Below are 18,843 nucleotides of genomic sequence, written 5' to 3'. Positions count from 1 at the left end.
TGAGAACATGTGCTAATACTGTCCAACTAATTCTGGTATTAGGTAGACTCCAGGAAATGTTTAGAATTTATTGAATCATTCCTTTCATATTTTCTGTAGAATGTTTCATGATTCTTACAGACAAAAGCCACTAAAAATATCCTGGAAGATGACACTTTTATCAGAATTTCATTGCTAAATAGCAAGTCTTTAGCGTGTTAGCTAAATACTAAAATACATTTACCTTCTCCCTGATCCAGGCTTCCACCTGGTCCACCTTCTGGAGAAATTCTAGGAAGTCCCGACTGTCCTCCAGCATCTTTCCACGAGCAGCAACAGCTCTCTTCAACTTCTCCCAATGCTCCTGAAGCAAGCGGACTTTGCGACGGATCTCTCCTGATTTTGGGTGGCCTTTTGATATCAGGGCTTCTCCTTTCTTCACATTCAGAAAAAGAAATTAGAAATTAAGATTGCCACTAATTTTTAAGGGTGTTATCATGTTACATGACCTTTCTAGAAGGATTCTCTCACTTCCCTAGCCTGGACTGCACAACAGATTACTAATATAAATTTTTACCACCCAAATGATACAGCTCGGCTGGAAACCTTTTACATCTGGAGGGAATCTAGAATCACAGAACACTAGGATTTGAATATTTCCTTGCCAAGAATGACATTCATGGAGTGGGAGCACCAAGAGAGATTTTACAGATGACTGCACATTTCAGCCATATGATTCACCCAGTTTCAACAAGAATATTCACAAATGGGGCATGAAATCCTGCTTACTTTTTGTAGGAGTAAACAGCCCAGGCAAGGAAGAAGTCAGTGATATTTTCAGGTCTATAAGAAAATCTATTCAGACTATAAGGAAAGATGGAAGCTCCCTGGATAGAGCAATTTACATATCTCCCTGTTGTAAATTAACAGCATTATATTTCCATGGCATAGCAATTGAGTTCTTGTCACACAAATAGGATAATTGATATAGAAGCATTTCATCTATCTGTTCTTCTTTGGATAAGCAGCAAGAATCTGTAAAAACACTAGCAGAGTGATAGAGTTACCTTATTAACAGCTGTGATGATTTCTTCATTTGCTAGAATCTCTGCCTCAAAGACCTGATGTTTCTGCAGCAGCTTCATTTTGTCCTGCAGATTGCTAGGGTCTTGTACGGAAGGATCCTCTAACTTCTGCATGCGTTCACTGATCCAGTCTTCTGTCTGCAGCAGTGTGAGGCATCCAAGTTAGCATGACAACTACATGAGATCCTGGGGCCTTCTCCCAGGACATACCATTATTCTATGCAAGTGTCTATGCTAGGCAGACTGAGCTGGGAGCTTGACAGCTGGAGTGGCTCTCCAGTTTCTGAACTATTCTACTTGATAGGAGATAAAAGCAGGTAGGAATGAAACTAATTTTTATCTGACCACAAGAGTAATGAAAAATTCCTTGAATACCTCAGATTTTATCACAAGCCATAAACAGATCACACAATCTTCTAAATTATATTCAGAGAATCCTTGAGCAGATATTAAGCCTTAACATGTTAGACATTTAAAATGAGATTATGACCACTGAATCTTGGGATTTAGGGCTCTGAGTTTCATCTCACATCTCTGTCATTGACCTACCTTTAAGGTGGGTTAGATTCTTTAGAATTCTGTGCCTCACCTATAAAACAGTACTAACATTTCCTGATCTCAGTGATGTTGTGAGACCTAAATGAAAAATGCAAAGTAAATAAAGCCTTATTGATGGGGCCAAGCACTAATTAGATTATTTGAGGGGAAATACAACCCTGTTTGCTTTTATACTTCATAAATTTCAAAATGGTCTGGTCGGGAGTATTAGATTCAAACAAGCAGGAGATCTGTGAGAGCTAACAATGCAAGGGTTATGTGTTTCTCTTAGGAAATTATTTTTTAGGGGATTTAAATGAATGCAGAATAAAATGGATAACCGGATAGGGAGTTTTCCAAAATTTTCTTTAAAATCTGCTGAACTTTAGACCTTCGCACTAAAGGAAATATTTTCTATCTATCAAAACACTGAGAACTGTCAACTTGACATAACTGATCCTGTTGTCCTCAGAGCACTGAAGTAATGTAATGTTTTGACAACATAAGATCAGCAAATTGAAGGCAGCTTTATTAGTTTCAAATCATTTTGGCTGTCCTTGTGGAACTGTGTGTTACATGTGCACAAGGCTTGACAACTGGAGGATTTTCTCAGTTAATTAATGATTTGAAGTTTTGTTTCAGCTGCTGAAATTCTATAAATAAACACAGAAAGAGCTTTCATGAGCAGCATGCTCTCCAGAAACTGTTTCTTTCAAAGTACAGTTAGAAACTCAAACAGGAACCTTATGTCAAGATTACCCAGAAGAACACATTGTCATCTGCTGTTTTCATTTCTGACACCCTCCTCAATGGCCTTCTCCCATTACCAGCCACACATTAACTCTTCAATGTCACTGAAGTGACTCTTCATTTGAATAGAAGAGGCTCATGCCTACAGTTAGAATGAGAAACAAGAGAATCCCCTGTATGTAGCCACTTACAGGTCAATTTCTCTTCTATTTTTTAAGCAGAAGCAATGGCTTAACAGCAGACTGAACATCTGCACTCTTAGTGGCTTGGTTTATTTTAAGGCTTACTTAAGATGGCTCTAGAGAGTGAGAGATCCTTCTCCTGGTCCCATGCCCACATTCAGATGTGAACCAAAGTTGATTTGTTGTCCTAAGATCTTTCTGTGGAAAGACCTAATGGTCGTCTGGACAGGCATTTTCATTTTATTGAAGACAACAGTAAGACAAGTGTTATGCTCAGTGTAGAGACATGAGACCAGTCTTACTTCTACGGGACTCATAAAAAGTGTGGGCACTACCAATTTAGAAAGCTACATTTTCAGAATATCAGTTACTGTAGCCTCATGAGCACAAACTTTTTGTAAATTACACTGATTTTTAATAAAAGAAATATTTAGAGCTTATAAAGGAGTGTGCCTGTTCCAGACATCGAGGCAACAACTAACTCTCTCTCTCACTCATCTGAGATAAAGAAGTAAATGTTTTTTTAGTCTCTTGTAGAGGGTGAAAGGGAAAGGAAGTGCCACTGATATGATGAGCAAGTTTCAGGGTCAGCATAAAAACTCAGGGCCAGCTTTAGAAGTCAAAACGTTCAACTTTATGATCTTTCCTCTGCAATTATTTAAATACACATTTCTAAGTAGCAGCCTGCTCATTTGCCTTCCACATTAGCACAGGGCTGCGTACATTGTGACAATAGGGTAATCTATAAGTCTGTCTCACTTCTTTGGGACTCAAAAAGCACCCTATTTCTACTGTAGGAGGGTGTGTCCTATTTTGTGAGCTGAGCATAATCTCTTGAATTAGTGGGTTTTACACAGAAAAAAACCAAAATCCTGTGTCCTGCAGCAGCTTGCCTTCTAAGCAGATTATATGATGTTGAGTTCTCTGTCCTCTCATCAGTAATCAGAGACTGTGTCATCTTTTTACTAATGTGTGCAGCTCCCTGTGTAAGTGCTTCTAGAGAGTAACCAGGAGACTTTTAATGATGACAGCGATCACTAATTTCTGCTGAAGCCAAAAAAAGTATGCTTTATCAATAAAAATTACTTAACATTCTTGCAGGAAGGAGAGTTTTCAGAAGAGTGGGATCTGAGCTATGGATTTTGTCCTCTTAATAAGTAAGAATAACCAATGATCTCATTGATTTCACAGTTGAACTCAAAACTCATCTCTGAATTTAACTTCCCTATGGGGACAATTCTCATTTGTGAACATGTACACATCCAGAACATCATTAAATCAAATTAAACATTCCATTCTACCCAATAAAGAGAGAGAAAGAAAAATATTGCAATAAGATTTTTTTTATTTTTCTTTTTAATTCCTTGGTGGCATTCACATTCTACAGCAGTAGGCAATGGTCGGCAATGTAAATGACCATATAACCTGAGAGCAAAAACTCTCTTGGACGAATTTATGTGGAGAAAGTGAATGAGAAAAGGAAAATGTTCCCCACTATGCAGGGCCAGATCCTCTGCTCTAAGTATGTGATTCAAGAATGAAGGGGGAGCCCAGTCCAAGCACTGATTTGACCATTACAGAGAGATGGGGAGAAATGCATAGATATTCCTACCTAATGGGTTGATGATATCTCCAGCAGGGCATTGACAGTTTCTCTACCACAGAGGATGTTGACAGTTCTGGGAACTTTCTGTCAGAGTTACATTGCTCTTTTCAAAATATTATTACTGGGCAACACCCCCTCCACTCCACTCTGCTAGTCCAAAAGGTGGCTACTACTGGTGGAATTTCATTATTTTCACATCATGTGATAGTAAAAGTATAGTTAAATAATACAAGTTAGTGTTTCGGTGTATAAATAATTTCTGATAAAGTTTACTAAAAGAAAAAACAACCAGAAAAAAAGAAGAATAGCTCTGGCTTTGTAGTGTGGCCAAAGAAGAGGGTATTTAAATGTCTGACTGTTTGGGGTGGGGGGGAGTTCCAAATACATTGTGCTGTAAATGGAATTTTAGTAGCCTTAGATTATTCTTTTTCTTGAAAAACAAACAAACAAACAAATTAATTAAAACCAAACCAAACCAAAAACAAACCACACAAACACAAACAAAAACCAAACAAAAAAAAAGAACAACAACAAAGAGAAATTTTGTTGCTGGCAGCAGCTGTGTTGTAGGCATTCATTCTCTTTTGGTGATGATCTTAACCTGATCTGTGTCAGGACACGTGTCTTTTTCATGGGCTGGGAGGTGACCAGCACCTGCAGTTTTTTCTTTAAATCATGGAGGATGTTCCATGGGATACAGCAACAGAAGGGGTGGATACCAAACCAGCAAGTGTTTGCAAATGTCTGCCTGGGCCTATGTGCTCTTGTTTATGCCAGTACACCAGATATGCTAGCACATTTTCAGTCACACACATTGTGCTGCTCTTTGAAAGATTGACCTAGTATGCCTTTCTAACAGTACTGCCAGGAACAGAGCTACTCAGTTACAAGACTAAGGCCAGAATAGGAGACAAACGGAGACCAACATATTCTGCAGAGACCAGTCAAAGCGAGCACTTCATCCAGTAGAAGTAGGCAGTTGCTCTGCCTTCCAGCCCCATCCCAGTCTAAAACCCTCTTACCTCTTCCAAGTTCTGGTAGAAAAGTGCCAGAAGAAGGGCAATCTGCAGCTTCTCTCTCCTATTCTGGGATAGATTCTTGATCTGATGCTTCCTCTCATGAATGACATTCAGTTTGTGCTGAATCTTTCGCCCTTCCAGTCCATCAGCCTTTTCCAGCCTGCTTGCCTGTTCTTGAAGAGATATCATCTGAGGAGACAACAAATCTGAAATTACTTTTATACTTCCAAGTGGTGTGAAAGAAACAAAATCCAAGCTCCTTTCCATACCTAAAAGATTTTCCTTTTTTCTGTAATAAATCAAGAATAGCAGGGAGAGGTTAATCAGCATTCCCCCTCACCCTGTACTATATTATACCTATGACATTATTATTATTGCTCTGTGTGGTGGATCCCGGCTACTTAAATGAATTGAAGCTGTAGCTCCAGGAGTCCCTATGTCACTGATCAGCTGGTGCAAGGAATCATGGAGCAAGCATGACACTCATAAGTGCCAGTGCTCAAGTTTTATTTCTTTGTGGAAATCAGGTGTTGGAAGGTAGCTCTCAAAATAAGCAATCTGTCTGGCAGGGAGCTGGCAAGAGTTCCGGGAGTTCATTCCTTCTAAGGAACCCAGGCATAGTCCCAGGTTTAAGTTTAGCCCTAGCCTGGCTGAGTTAGAGCAGTGGCTATCAGGCAGATTCATTTACATGAAGGTGAGCAGATCAGTGTCTATTCCAAAGTTGTGGAGAGGCGAGCCAGTTTGGCACAGCCATTGTATACCAAATGCATATTTAAATAATTTTACCTCCTGTATTTTACTTGCTATAAAAGCCACTATTTTTTTAATGAAAAAACCAGAAACTTCTGATATCCATGACACAATAGGGCCTGCTTTAAATATTTCTTCTTGTAGCTCCCACTATTCAGCACACTGAGTGGTTTTCCTATCTGCTGCAAGACAATACAGGGAGGCCTTGGGCGTGGGATGTTTTAACACTTGTTCTCCAATGCTCTGTCTCTTATTTCCCCAAGCTTTCTCATTTTCTCTTTGGTTCAAGCATATCAGGCATATCATGCCTGTCAGCAATTCAATGCGTTAGCATATTAAAAAAAATTATATATATATATATATATATATATATATATATATATATATATATATATATATATATAAAATTCTAGCTCTTGGGCTGGTAGAATATTTGTTGTTGATTTTTGTACCTTCTCATCCTGTGATGCCAGAAGCTTCTCAAAAGCCTCATGTTTCCTTATCAGTTGCTCTACTTCATTTACAGAGGTTCCGAGGTCACTGCTTTTCAAATAAATCTATAAAAAAAGTTTATTATTTCTCTCAGTGGATTAATTATCACATAAAATTTATTCATAAATGGGAGAAGAGGTATTAACTCTGCTGTTGAGAGTACATTTGAGAGGGAAAGAAAGGAACAGGAGGCAACTGAAATTGGAAACTAATTAGTATAACTCCATGGTCTTTAGCTAGAAAGAGAAGCATTAACAGGTCTAGCTGAAGAAAGTGACCTGTCACTGCTTATTATAATCACTAAGTCACAAGGCAGTAAATTCCAGAGGTCTAAGCCATCCTTGTAATCTCAAGTAAGATCACTCTCATGTCTGACAGATGTCCATATGATTCCTTCTCAGAAGAGTTCTTGTAACAGAGACTTTGCAGCCTCCCTGGGCAATTTACTCCAGTGCTTCATTACCTTAACTTCATTACCTTAAATTAGCAGGATTTTCCAAATATCTATCCTGAAAATGCATGGCTAGCACTACATGTTGCTATATACTGCCCTCTTCATCACATGAAGGATGATCATTCCTTTTACATCTGCTTCAGCCTTGTACATGTTTGTAGACATCACATATTGGGATTTCTGTCTTCTCTAGGCTAAAACTACACTGATCTGATCAATTATTCCACAACAGCTGTGTCTTCTTGATTCTGTTTATTCCTATTTCTCTCTGGATTTTCTCTATTTCTTCTTATTTTGAAACTTGATGCAATAACTGTCAATAAGCAATCAGACTGCCAGAGTGAAGGCTGTGAAAACAGCAGAACATTTATATGTGCCTTTCAAGCTGCAATCTTCAGCATGTGTCTGTATATGGTGCTTATCTTCTATACAATACCATGAACTCAAGTTCACCTTGCAATCTACTATAAGATTCCAGAAGCTTTTCAGAAGAACTGCTGACAGACCAGTTTGACCCCATCCTGTATTTAAGCAGCTGATTATTCCTGAAAAATGTCATAGCTTGCATCTGTACCAAGTGCATTACATTTGTTATATTTTCAGGCCATCTTTCCAATTTGTCTGCATTAATTTTATTTACTGTCTGTTCTGTCAGTGCAGTTTTAAAGAAACTGACCTCTGCACTATTTGCTTTTAACACTGTGAGAACCTTTTCCAACTATTCCAACTAAGGCACTGCAGTGTTTCCTGATTCTGTTCTGGTGTTAAGAAGGCTGACTGCCCAATTACTTCTGCCGTGCATTCTGTTATATTCGGTTTTGCCAAATGCAGAAGAATAAACAATGTAGTTATCTATTATCAAGAAAAAACTATGCTTTTCTCCAGATTAATAAGAACGTATTCTTTTCTAGTGGATTTAATTGCCCACATTTTTTTTTTTATTCAATGAGACAACAGCAAAGCAAAAACCTCAATTAGAGGTTCTGATGGGACATGAGCAAAAATTACCCATGAGTAAGGATCACACTGAAGTGACTATGACTGGACAGACCTGGGGAAATCAGACTGTTGTGAGGGATTACATTTATCAGCAGTGTGTAATGTGTAATCCATTTTGTGAGCTCATGGAATCATAAATATTTGGACAAGGATGAGAATTTCCAACCAGTAACTCTACCTGGGTAAAGTGCAATTAATGGAGATGGAAGAAGAATTTGAGATCAGTGATACAGTGTGAAAGAATTAAGAGGCAGGAAAGAAACAGAAGAGAATCAGTGAAACACAATTGCTAATAGTTTCAGAAAAGGGCTGGTAAATAACATAGGTAAATCTGTGCCTTAAAACCATAGATATGTGCAGAAAAAAATAACATCTGGAGAGGTCCTTCTTGCTTTGCTAAGCATTACAGTTCTGTAACAGTCTTACAGTGTGTTTTTTATGAGAGGTAAAGGATATTCTTTGGCAGCTACTTTAGAAAACCAGTCATGATGTTCATTTTCTGCACAGAAGTATTGGATGATCGTTTCACTCCACAGGGCATCTTCTGAAGGAGAGGTTTCCCAAGCATGAATGCATGTGCAGGGCAATCCACATGTACTTGCCAGGGTCCGAATGCACTAACAGGCTCTGGTGGTTCTGACTGCCCCCTGGATGGACGTCCTGCTCCCATCTGGGGGTCCCTCTGAGGCTCGGCCCTGGCCACCAGCCCTGCCTGAGCTACACTGAGGGGAAGTCTGAGCTCTGCCCTGGTCCTCCCGGACAGACCCCACATTTAAGTCACTACCTCGCCTTGATGCTTTGATCTTCAGCTGGTTGATGGACTTTTTTACTGCTGCCACCACTCAGCCCTCCTTGGCAGCTGTGGATAAGAGGACTGACAGCCAGACTTGACCTGATGTTCTAGTCCATTTTTCAGGAGTGAATATTTTGCATATAGAAAAAAATGCACAGAAGACTATCATGTCCAGGCTGGATGTACAAACTGCTCTATACTAATCCATACCAAGTATCAAAAGAAAGGTAAATAAATCCCATCACAGTAATCACTGTCAAGAAGACAGTGAACACAACAGGCCTAAGCCTATAGTATGTCTGTCCCATTAATCACCAGAATGCCTAAAGAAATATATTGATGCCTCTGCTATGCCTCTGTCTGTTAAATATAACCCCCATCAGAAGGCAGATACTCTGTAATTCAAACTTTAATCCTTTGATCTATCCTACTCATCAAGTGTATGAAATTATATATTTTTTTTTTTTTGAGAGTGTTACTGGATTTTGTTTGCTCTTTTGAAGAAAGATCTCCACATGTGTGGGTTCCAGGTCTGTCTACAGTAATGCCTTATTAAACCACCTTATTATTACCATCTATATCTACACTGCTGTTACTAACACAGAAATAAAAAGTTATCAGCTGAATCTAACTCACTGCTATTTTGGCTACACAAACATACAGTCACACACTGTATCTCCATTTTGAAGCTTTAAACACTGCTTAAAAAATACTGTAGCTTCTTTACATATTCTGTGAATTATCTACCATTTTTGGTCAAAAAAGATTTACCTCTAGGACTTTTATCTAGTACTCTTAACAGTGAAACTGGTACCTGAAGAAATGGTCAACTATTAGTTTTCCTGCTCATAAACCTGTGATGGAAGAAAAACACAAGGGGTATCTACCGATAAAGGTGGTTAGATTCCTTGAAGAAGAGAACAGAGACATTTGAGAGCAGGGGTGTGGGGTGGTGAGTCATAAGCAGCTGCCACTGGAGTGTTCAGGGCTTTGCTCCCACTGAAAACCACTAAACACAAATGACACTGAGCAAAGCTCGATTCCTTCAGATATTACAGCAGTGGGAAAAAGTCCTCCTGAAAGCTTTGGACCAAGACCTCCAAGCAGAAGCTCGTGCAAATGCCAAAACCAAGGCTTTGACACTGAGAAAGAAAACTGGTGCACAAAAAGAAAATTGCTGCAAAAGGAAAGTGGCTGCATACATTACAGGAGAGGCAATGGCACCAATTTTAGAAGAAAGTAGCCCCTGTAGCACTAACAGTGCTACTTGGAGAGCTGCTAAGGTAAAAATTTTCCATTCCATTCATCTTTTAAACAGAAATCTTATGACAGCCATTGCTAGAATCAGAACCACAACATTTTTTTCATGTAAGTACTTGTTATACCAGTCTGAAAGCAGAATGAAAATTGTCTCCTTTGCCACAATGCTGGCCTGTGGCCAAGTACATCACTTTCTGGCAGGTTTTTAGAAACATCCCCAAACACCTGCTTTGAATAAGACACATTGATTTCAACTATAAAACACTGCATAGCTCTCCTCAGGTAACCTACCAGGGTCTCCCAGAGGAAACAGTATATATAAACTTTTTTTTCAAGTTTGTTGCTATTATGAATCATGGCCCATCATCAGGAATTTTGCTCAGCCATGAAAAGCACCAAAGACTTGGCCACTTACTATAAAAGGGACTAGTTTTTAAGAGAAGACTTGCAAAGATGCTTAAAACCACAAAATGTTTTTTGAGATTTTTGAGATTTTAAATGGAGAATGGAACAAATAGTCAATTTATTAATGATGTAAAGCACAGAAATGGAGGGTTTAACCCTACTTCACTAGAGGTTTTCTCTATTTCTGAGCTCATTGCATAGTTTTCAATACACAGTCATATAAGAACTCTTGCATACAAGTTAATGCAGAACTAAAAATGAAGTCCAGTTTAAAAAAAAATCACTTAAAATAAGTCAGTACTATATACACACTTATGTGACAGCTTATGCCAGCTCTAGCTTTTAAAGAAATACTGAAGAAACATTTTAACCATTAGCCCAGCTATGCTCTCTGGATACCACAACTTCAAATTTATATGTACTGGAAGCTGACATAACCCCAAAAGAAATTCATATTCCAAGAAGACTAGTTTCTATTTCTCTAGAATAAAATTTAAGTATTTCTGCAAATTCACTCCCTTCTCCTGCTCTTCACAGTATAACAAGCTCCATAGATTTTGCCCCTCGCTGCCTGCCCTTGGCTTGCTGTTGAGATTGCTGGAACACCACAGAAAATCCTTCTGCTTTAAACATGCACTAAAAGCCTGAATTACTTCCAGTTTTAAAAGCCTTCACTTAAAGCATGTAATGAAGTCCAAACTATCTGCCCAAATAGATAACAACAAAGTTTGATTTGACTTAATTCTGATAGAAGTAAATAAAAAAGAAAAAAAATGATATTTGATTTAGCAAAGCAAATAAATATGTTTGATACGATGACTATATATGGTACACAAAAATGTTGTACTATGCTTCATTTCAGTAAAAGTTACAACAAGGTATCATACTATAACCATAGGTGGAATAAAATGCACTGAAGTTTTTTATAAAGAGAAAACACATACTTTTTCTATCACACTGACATCACTATATTATTGGCTTCTCTCCTCACAATCTATATGCAAAATTCTAATGTTAAAGATATTTAAAATTTCCTTCCCTCCTCCTACTGCATGCTGTCTTATGGCATAAGAATATAATTGTCTCACATTGGAAATGTATATGGGAAAAAACACAGAGATAAGACAGTGGGTTTTTTTTCCCATAACTGCTGTAATTCCTTCCTCACACCTATCTCTGTCTTCAAAATTCACAAGCTCGATCCCTATCCTGTAAGTAGTAGGTGTTGGACCAGAATCTTAAGCCCAAACAACATCATCATTAAAATATTTACTTATGAAACATTTGTCTGAAGGTAGACTAAGTTCTTTTTAAACTCCCCATAGTTTCACTGCTAGAAACTTTGCTGGGATATTCAAATTTGACATGCTATGGAGATTGAATTCCCTTCATTTCCCTCAGGAAAGGGCAGTACCTCTCCTTTTCTAAGAAGGGGAAAAAAGTGATTTCTTCCTATGCACTTAAATATTTTGGGTTTTGAAAACAAGTATTACTTTTAAAACTTACAAAACCAGGAATTAACCATTTAGAAATACAGCATTTGAGAAGTAAGAAAATGAAAACACTGAAACAGAAAAGGACTAAGAAAAACTACACTGAGTATTTGTTCCAGGTCCCAGACTGACTAGCAGAGAAGAAACTAGTTCTCGGCTCTGAAGTCGTGAACCTTCAAAGTGCTGAGCACTGTGGCCCAATCATGAAAAATCTGTAAACAGTTGCATGTCATGTTAACAGTAGCATTCTAAAGGTTAAAATGAAACACTTGTTAAGTGCTCAATCAGATCAGAGTTCTTATCTTCATTTAGCATGGATCAAGCTGTATCTGCAGCCTTGGTGACAGCAGAACACAAGTAGCTTTCTTATTGTTCTGTAAGTCATCTCTAGGGAGTTGGAACATGGCAGTAAGCATACAAATAGAAATCCATATGGCTTGATTAAATACGAATCAGATCTTCTGTTTGCAAATGTTCCTAGAATGGAATGGAAATCTTCACCACTCGCCTTCCAGAGTCAAAGGATGCAATGTTGACAGCAATAGATGGACACCCTGCACCCTCCGCGTCTCTGTGACTTGAAGATGTGGTGGGAGCTGGTGTGTTTGTCAAAAGGTTGTCAGGACATACACTTTTTACAGTGCATGTTTCCTGGGAAGGTCTCCAACCAGATCTCGTCCAATGGCTAGAAAGCAATCCTGAGCAGCAAACTGGATTCACTGATCGAGAGAGGTCAGCCCCAACCTCCACAGGGTGAAAGGGTGGGCCAGCTATATCTATATCATGTGTTTTGATAAAGATTGTTGGACTTGAACTTCTTCTAAATTCTCTTACCACCTGGATAGGCATAGCAGTCCAAGGGGTGGCAAGTATCAGGGTGATTTTGGAAACCTTGTGGTGAGCAGGTGTTAGGTCATCACATGGAGTCTTCCTAAACTCTGGCCTAGATGAAGGATAATTCTGAAAGACAATCAGCTCTGGATTTAAATCCTTGCTTATGACCTCATTCCCACTAGCTGAATTTCCTCTTCCAGTCAGCATAGCTGAGGACAGCCATATATCTCTGGAGACAGACTGCTGGGGAAGGCCAGGATACTTAGAGGAAGTCACATGAAGTCTTGTGATTTGAAGGGCTGGAGATCCACCTGCAGGGAAGTCTTGTTTTGGTTTCTGGTATCCTGTTTGAAAATCAGCTGAAGTTTCAGGCATCTTCTCTAGCTGTGGTATGAGCAGACCTGAATGAGCATGACTGCTTCCATAGGAATCTGCTCGAAAAGGCTTTATCATCAAGCTGCACGTTGAAATGTAAAGCTTCATTGAAGTGTGGAGGTCTGACATATGGACATTGCATTGGCTACAGCCTTGTTGGGATGGGAGAGAATCACAAGGTTCCAGGGATGCATGCAGATTTTTGCTGTGGAATGTAGAAACAGCTGGAATAGCAGACAGATCAACATCTAGGCGTGATGTCCAGCTTGGTGGAGCTTTGCAGGAAAGGACATCAGAGGGCAAAGATAGAGCAAGCTTCAAGGGATCGCTTTTTTCAGAAGTACGATGAACACTTTTTTCTCTTTCTGAATATTGCTTGTAAGATGCAGATGTTGACTGAATGCCAGACGCCTTGTATCCATGGCTCCGAGGGTCCTTGCAAGCACTGGAACATGTGGATGTCTCATCAGAAGGACTGACACAGTGACTAGTGCTCCCAAAACCTTTCGTCTGGTCTGTGTGTGCCAGGATGACATCTAGCCTTGAACAGTAAGCTCCGGAAGACACACTGCGTGGCGGTGAGTTGGCATTTCCTGGAGCAAGCTCTGCAACTGACTGACCAGTGGGACGATGCCATGCTGATGCTGGCATCTTTTGCAAAGGCCTGTCCTGCACAGCAGATTCAAAAGGAGGACGTGGGGTCATTTTACTGGAAGATAGAATCATTTTCGCAGTGGAGATATAGGTTGCAGATGAAGGTTTCCAGGGACGTTCCCTGTATGACATTCTGAAGTTTAGTTCTAAATGATGCAAAAACCAAAGCCACAGAAGCTTGCCTTTCCCCCTGTGTTTAAAACCAACTCCTAATCCTTTTTCCTTTGGCACTGGAAATTTTCATTCTTCCACTGAAGCAAAGGAATGAGAGATGAATAAACATTCCCTGGGAAAAAAAATATGAACTAAAAAAATCCACATTCAAAATAAAAAATCTCAGCTTTCTAATACTGCTACCACCACTTGTCACGTCTGCAAAGCGATATGAGCGTGGGATGGGCAGAAAGATAAATTATGGAGCATACGGCTCTGCTCCCTGAGTGTTCTGACAGTGAGACTGCAGACAGTAGGAGGGAGCCAAAAGTGCCTGCCAGAGACAGCCTGGAAACTCTCTGTTATTTCATCTGCGAAAAAAGGAAAGCAGCTAACCTGAGCTGCTGTGAAAAGAGCAGAACAGAGCAGAGTGTACTGGACACTGTTTCTGCTCTAAGCAAAAATTATTTTTTTCCTTCTTTCTCTTTTTTCAGCCATTGCTTGTCTGCACTCTGAACTATGAGATGTTAGTTCGCAGGTCTTACAAGACTTTCCTACAGAAGTTCTATGTGATGGCACAACTGAATTCATTATAAAAAAAATTAAAAAGATAGCCGGTTGCCTAATTTTCTAGATATGTCCTCCATTTTCTTTAGCATAGAACAATGCTAGACTATATTCTGCTGAAATCCTTTGAAGGTTTAAGCAACTTGGATGTAATATAAGATGCTGGCTTAAAGTCAAACCTGTCACACTGGCACATACAGTGAATGAAAGAGCAGTTCTCAGCAGTAGTTCTTAGTTTAAAATACTCCTCTGCTATCTTTTTCCTTCCCCTATTCCTTGCTGCTGGGGGAGAGACCATCTAAGGCATATGAAGTACTGGGATAATAGGATTAAAAAATTACAACATGGCAGAAGCTACTTTCTTAGGCACATATTTTGCAGACATATGAAGTGAAATGCACATAACTGCACTTTGCCTCAAACACAAAAGTCAGAAGAAACACAAGGGGTGAAGAGATTGCTTATATTTGTTTGCCTGAAAGGAATCCTTTTTGAATGTGTTTCCTTTTGTCCTTTCTGAAAAGAGCGAATGATGAAACTCTCATCAGGAAAGGGGTTTGAGAGTCTTCAAGTGATGCCTTGCCTGAATTTTTTTAAAAAACATGTTTGAAAGAACTGCTTTCCTACCATCTTGCCTGTCTCCCTAGGGAGCAGAGTCTACATTGCTATGCAGCCACATTTTAATTCCATATAGTAGTAACAGAGCTCCATCCAAAAGGAATAGATTCCTCTTCCAATTGTTCTTCAAATGCAGAGAAATGAAATATAAGTAGTGACTAAAGAACCTCACTTCACTATCAAATTGTATATGCTGATCCATATGGCAGATGGTGGCAACCACAAAAGACAGCTTTGTGGTTCTTTAAATTTCTCCCTCATTTAGATGGGAATTCTGCAGCACAGGAATAACTTGTTTGAAGAACGATCACACATAGGGATAAGAGAACAAAAGCAATGGGAATGCAGGATTTCCAGCTGTAGAGGAATCAGAACAGTGTTGCCATTTCTATTCAAGGCCAAGCTGATGCACTGCATATTCAGGAAGAACTATAATCCAGTAGAAGGTAAATGCCTTCTTGTTTTTCCATGAACAGCAAAAAAATGAACCTCTTCTTGCAATGACTTGTTTTCTTTACTGATTTCACCCCATATATTCTTCAAAGGTACAACTTATTTTGTATGTAAACACACACAGTTTCTGTCTTCTCAGCAGCTTAATAGCTTAAACCTGCATCACTGTGTTTATACTCACTGTGGAGCAACTCTGCTCTCAACATTGAGGTGATCCCCAACATTGCCAGGTTTCAAACCAGTAAAACTGATTTAAAAATAGCAAAATATGATTTCAAATGAGCAGGTAGCAGTGGAATTTGTGAAGCACAGCTGAGATATGCTTTCACCAAAACCTCCTCAGAAGTTCATTGAGAAAATAGTATGAGAGAAAGATTCAGATAACAGAATTGCCCTTCACGATCCTCAAGGTCACAGTCTTCATTCTCAGGCTTTGCTTTGGCTGAAGAAAGTTGTGGTAGGAGGCAGGCACTGTGACTGATCCCACCGAGACAATTTACCCAGTCTGTGATGAACACCCACCCCTTTTGTGGCAGTCTCCCTCAGAGCATATGGCAATGGTAAATTCACCCGAACAAAGGAGCGAAAACAAGTTCCATTTACCTGTAGAGAATGTGCTGGGGCCATACCAGAAATGCCAGGTGCATTACCCTTTCATGTAAGAGTAATACAGGCTTTCAACTCAGGGATAAGAAGAAACACTAATCCACAGTGGCTTCCTACACATTTACCTCTGAAGTATACAGAGCAAAGCAGATGCCACAGTGACAGTGCCTCTGCCTCTGCATGTTGGCTGATGTCCATTTCATAAAAGGAGAAAAAATACAGCGGCCAAACTTTTGTAGAGTTTACATTTTCCCTGATGAGCTCCTATGCAGGAGCTTAGCAATGATGTTAGTAGGGAATTGAGATAGATGTAATGCAAATCATGCCACTTGCTAATGAAGCAACAAATAGTGGGTTGAACCATATAATATTTTACTCCAGAAACCTGAACCTAGGTGAAACGCTCTGTTTCATATTTCATCACAAACTCAAGAATGCAGGGCACACATGCCAAGATTGCCAATTGTAGGGAATTATGAAGATATGCATTTCCTTCAATGAATGAGTAGCAGAAAGCTCCAGGCCCACGTGCTACAAAGGGTTAAGTATCACTGCATGGCACAGCGAAGGGTCAGTTTTCAGAAAGATTTAGTGCCAGTGGCAAAGCGCTGGTGAAAAACAGCTCAGCACAAACTGAGAGCCATTATATTTTTCTATCAGTGGTCTTGGAGAATTAAGTATTATTTTTCCTTAATGAGAAATGACTGGAGGTACAACCTCCTTCAATCCTTAAATTTGGCAACCTTCAACCCACTGATGTGGTTTGCATGCCAAGTCTCAGCATGGCTATAGCAATCTATCAGTTCATGAATTCACAGGGTGACTGCACTGTTTTCTAATAGCAAATGTTAGACCTTGAGCTGGAACCTTTTTAAACAGTTACATGAATCAAAGTGCAAGAAAGACAAAAGATAATTTAATAATGGTGAAAAAAACCCTATTTCAAGAGCTGCAAAAAGATGACAATAAGAACATCCTTCTGTCTCTTTGCATTAATTATATCTGCCCTCTCTTTTCATGAGAGGACCTTTTTCACTAGTTCATCTCTCTACTGCATCAAACAGAAACTAATACTCCTTAAAAATTCTTTTGTAGTTGTTCTACACACAGCTATCAATACCCTTGCAGAACTGAGAAGTCAATTCACTTTCCTGTATTAACTCACACTGCCAACATCCATCTTCCAGTAGTTGCATTTTCCCAGCACTAACCCTCAGCCTGAGGTGAGGTTTCCAGCAACACCTGTAAAGCAAACTCCATTCAAACCCACTTTGCAATTTCCCTTCCCTTTGAAGCCTACAAAACAATTTGCCAGTGGTTAAGCAGCTGGTATGATGAGATCTGTTTATAAAGAGGACTAATACTGGACTCTTGTCTCCCTCTTCTGTTGTGACTCTCACGTGTTAGCTGTCATGTTTATTTGCAATTAATTATCTTTCAGGCAAGTATCATCTGTTTGTTTCTGGTTCCACACCTAAGCTCCATAAGAAGGGTGGGGGTCCTGTACATTGTTACACTCTCTAAGTAATACACAATGCAAATTATAAAAATAAAAAAGAGTGTCTTGTGTATATGCAGACACAAGGATTTTAAGCTGTAGGTGAACAGTCGTGCCCCTTTTAGTTTGAAAGAATTTAAATGATTGAAGAGTTTATCTGCTTATTTCAAGTTTATAATTCGCTCACCTCCTGTGAATTCAGGAGCATGTCCAAGTGGTCCCAATCCTTGTAGAACATTTGTTCTTGGTGTATTTTCTCCAGCCACTCCTTCTTCTGTTTCCATGCATTGTATACATTTTTCTTCTCTTCCATTAAAGCCTGTAGTTTCTGCTGAATCTGAACATAATTTCCAATTAAAAAGTCATGTTGGTCTTTAGATCATATGGATCAGGGTAAGCTGAGACAAGAAAGGATTAAGCGGAGTGGTGGATAATCCCCTTAAATTGCAACAAAATTATTAAACAGAAAAAAAAGCAAAACAAGTTCTAGCAATTCTATTTGAGCATAGAGATAACCAGAGGTGCCTCATTTCAGCAATGGAGAAGTGTTTCTTACAGCATATACAGCAGTTCAAGCCAAGAGCAAAGAAAGGTAACTGTTTCCCAAGTGTGCTTTCTAAAATAAGATCCTAATTCTCCATTGTCTTTAGTCATTAATAGTGCCATTATATCACTCCAAATTTTTGTCCAGACTGTTCTGGTGTGGATATACCACTGTGATATGAGGCATAGTATTTCTGTGAAAATCCAGTTTGGGAAGTTGGTAGAATTAAATCCATTGCTCAGAACATGGTGAACTTCTTGAATGAGCCCAGCTTTGCTGCAGGGGGCCTTCAGGAGATGCCAGCACGCATCTGCTGCTGAGATAGGAAAAGGAACAGATGTTTCTGTGCCCAAGCTAGGTAACACACTGAGGCAAACATAGGTCATGTGTATAGAGAATTGATGCACATGTGTATTTGTATGCTTACAGTGTGATAGTTACACTGGTGTCAAGTAGCTGAATATGTATGATCGAACTCAGAAGAGTTTCAATTACCTCTTTTGATCCCATTTCCTCATCTTGCAGGAGTGACTGACCCAGCTGTACAGTATGACTATACTTCTCTTCTCGTGCTTCAATCTCTGCCAGTAGCTGTTGATGCTGAGTAAGTCTCAGGCTGCTAGTAGATATGTCCCGAATGGTCTCCTTGGCTCTCATTTCCCTTATTATTTCTGCTGTCCATAAGAAATAGTCCCACACCTGGAACCCAAGAAAATGTGAAAGTTGAGGTTAGAGCT

At 39.3% G+C, this 18,843-nt stretch overlaps 1 protein-coding gene across 4 annotated transcripts in view; it reads right to left on the bottom strand.

Moving 5' to 3' along the window:
• Positions 1–18,843, bottom strand: part of SPTBN5 (spectrin beta, non-erythrocytic 5) — a 99,189-nt gene that overhangs the window by 35,687 nt on the left and 44,659 nt on the right. For all 4 annotated transcript variants that reach the window (XM_051791932.1, XM_051791933.1, XM_051791931.1 and 1 more), the window contains exons 33-38: positions 18,602–18,805; positions 17,750–17,899; positions 6,361–6,465; positions 5,162–5,347; positions 1,047–1,202; positions 224–415 (exon numbers count right to left, since the gene is read on the bottom strand). In XM_051791932.1, the coding sequence (XP_051647892.1) occupies positions 224–415; positions 1,047–1,202; positions 5,162–5,347; positions 6,361–6,465; positions 17,750–17,899; positions 18,602–18,805 (993 nt within the window). The remainder of the gene's footprint in view (positions 1–223; positions 416–1,046; positions 1,203–5,161; positions 5,348–6,360; positions 6,466–17,749; positions 17,900–18,601; positions 18,806–18,843) is intronic.

This window comes from Manacus candei, unplaced genomic scaffold, assembly GCF_025592945.1.
Source record: "Manacus candei isolate 608988 ecotype Guabito, Panama unplaced genomic scaffold, ASM2559294v1 h1tg000033l, whole genome shotgun sequence".
In the NCBI taxonomy this organism is placed as follows: Eukaryota; Metazoa; Chordata; class Aves; order Passeriformes; family Pipridae; genus Manacus; species Manacus candei.
Note: the sequence above shows the minus strand (reverse complement) of the source record. Positions and strands in the feature narration are given on the sequence as shown.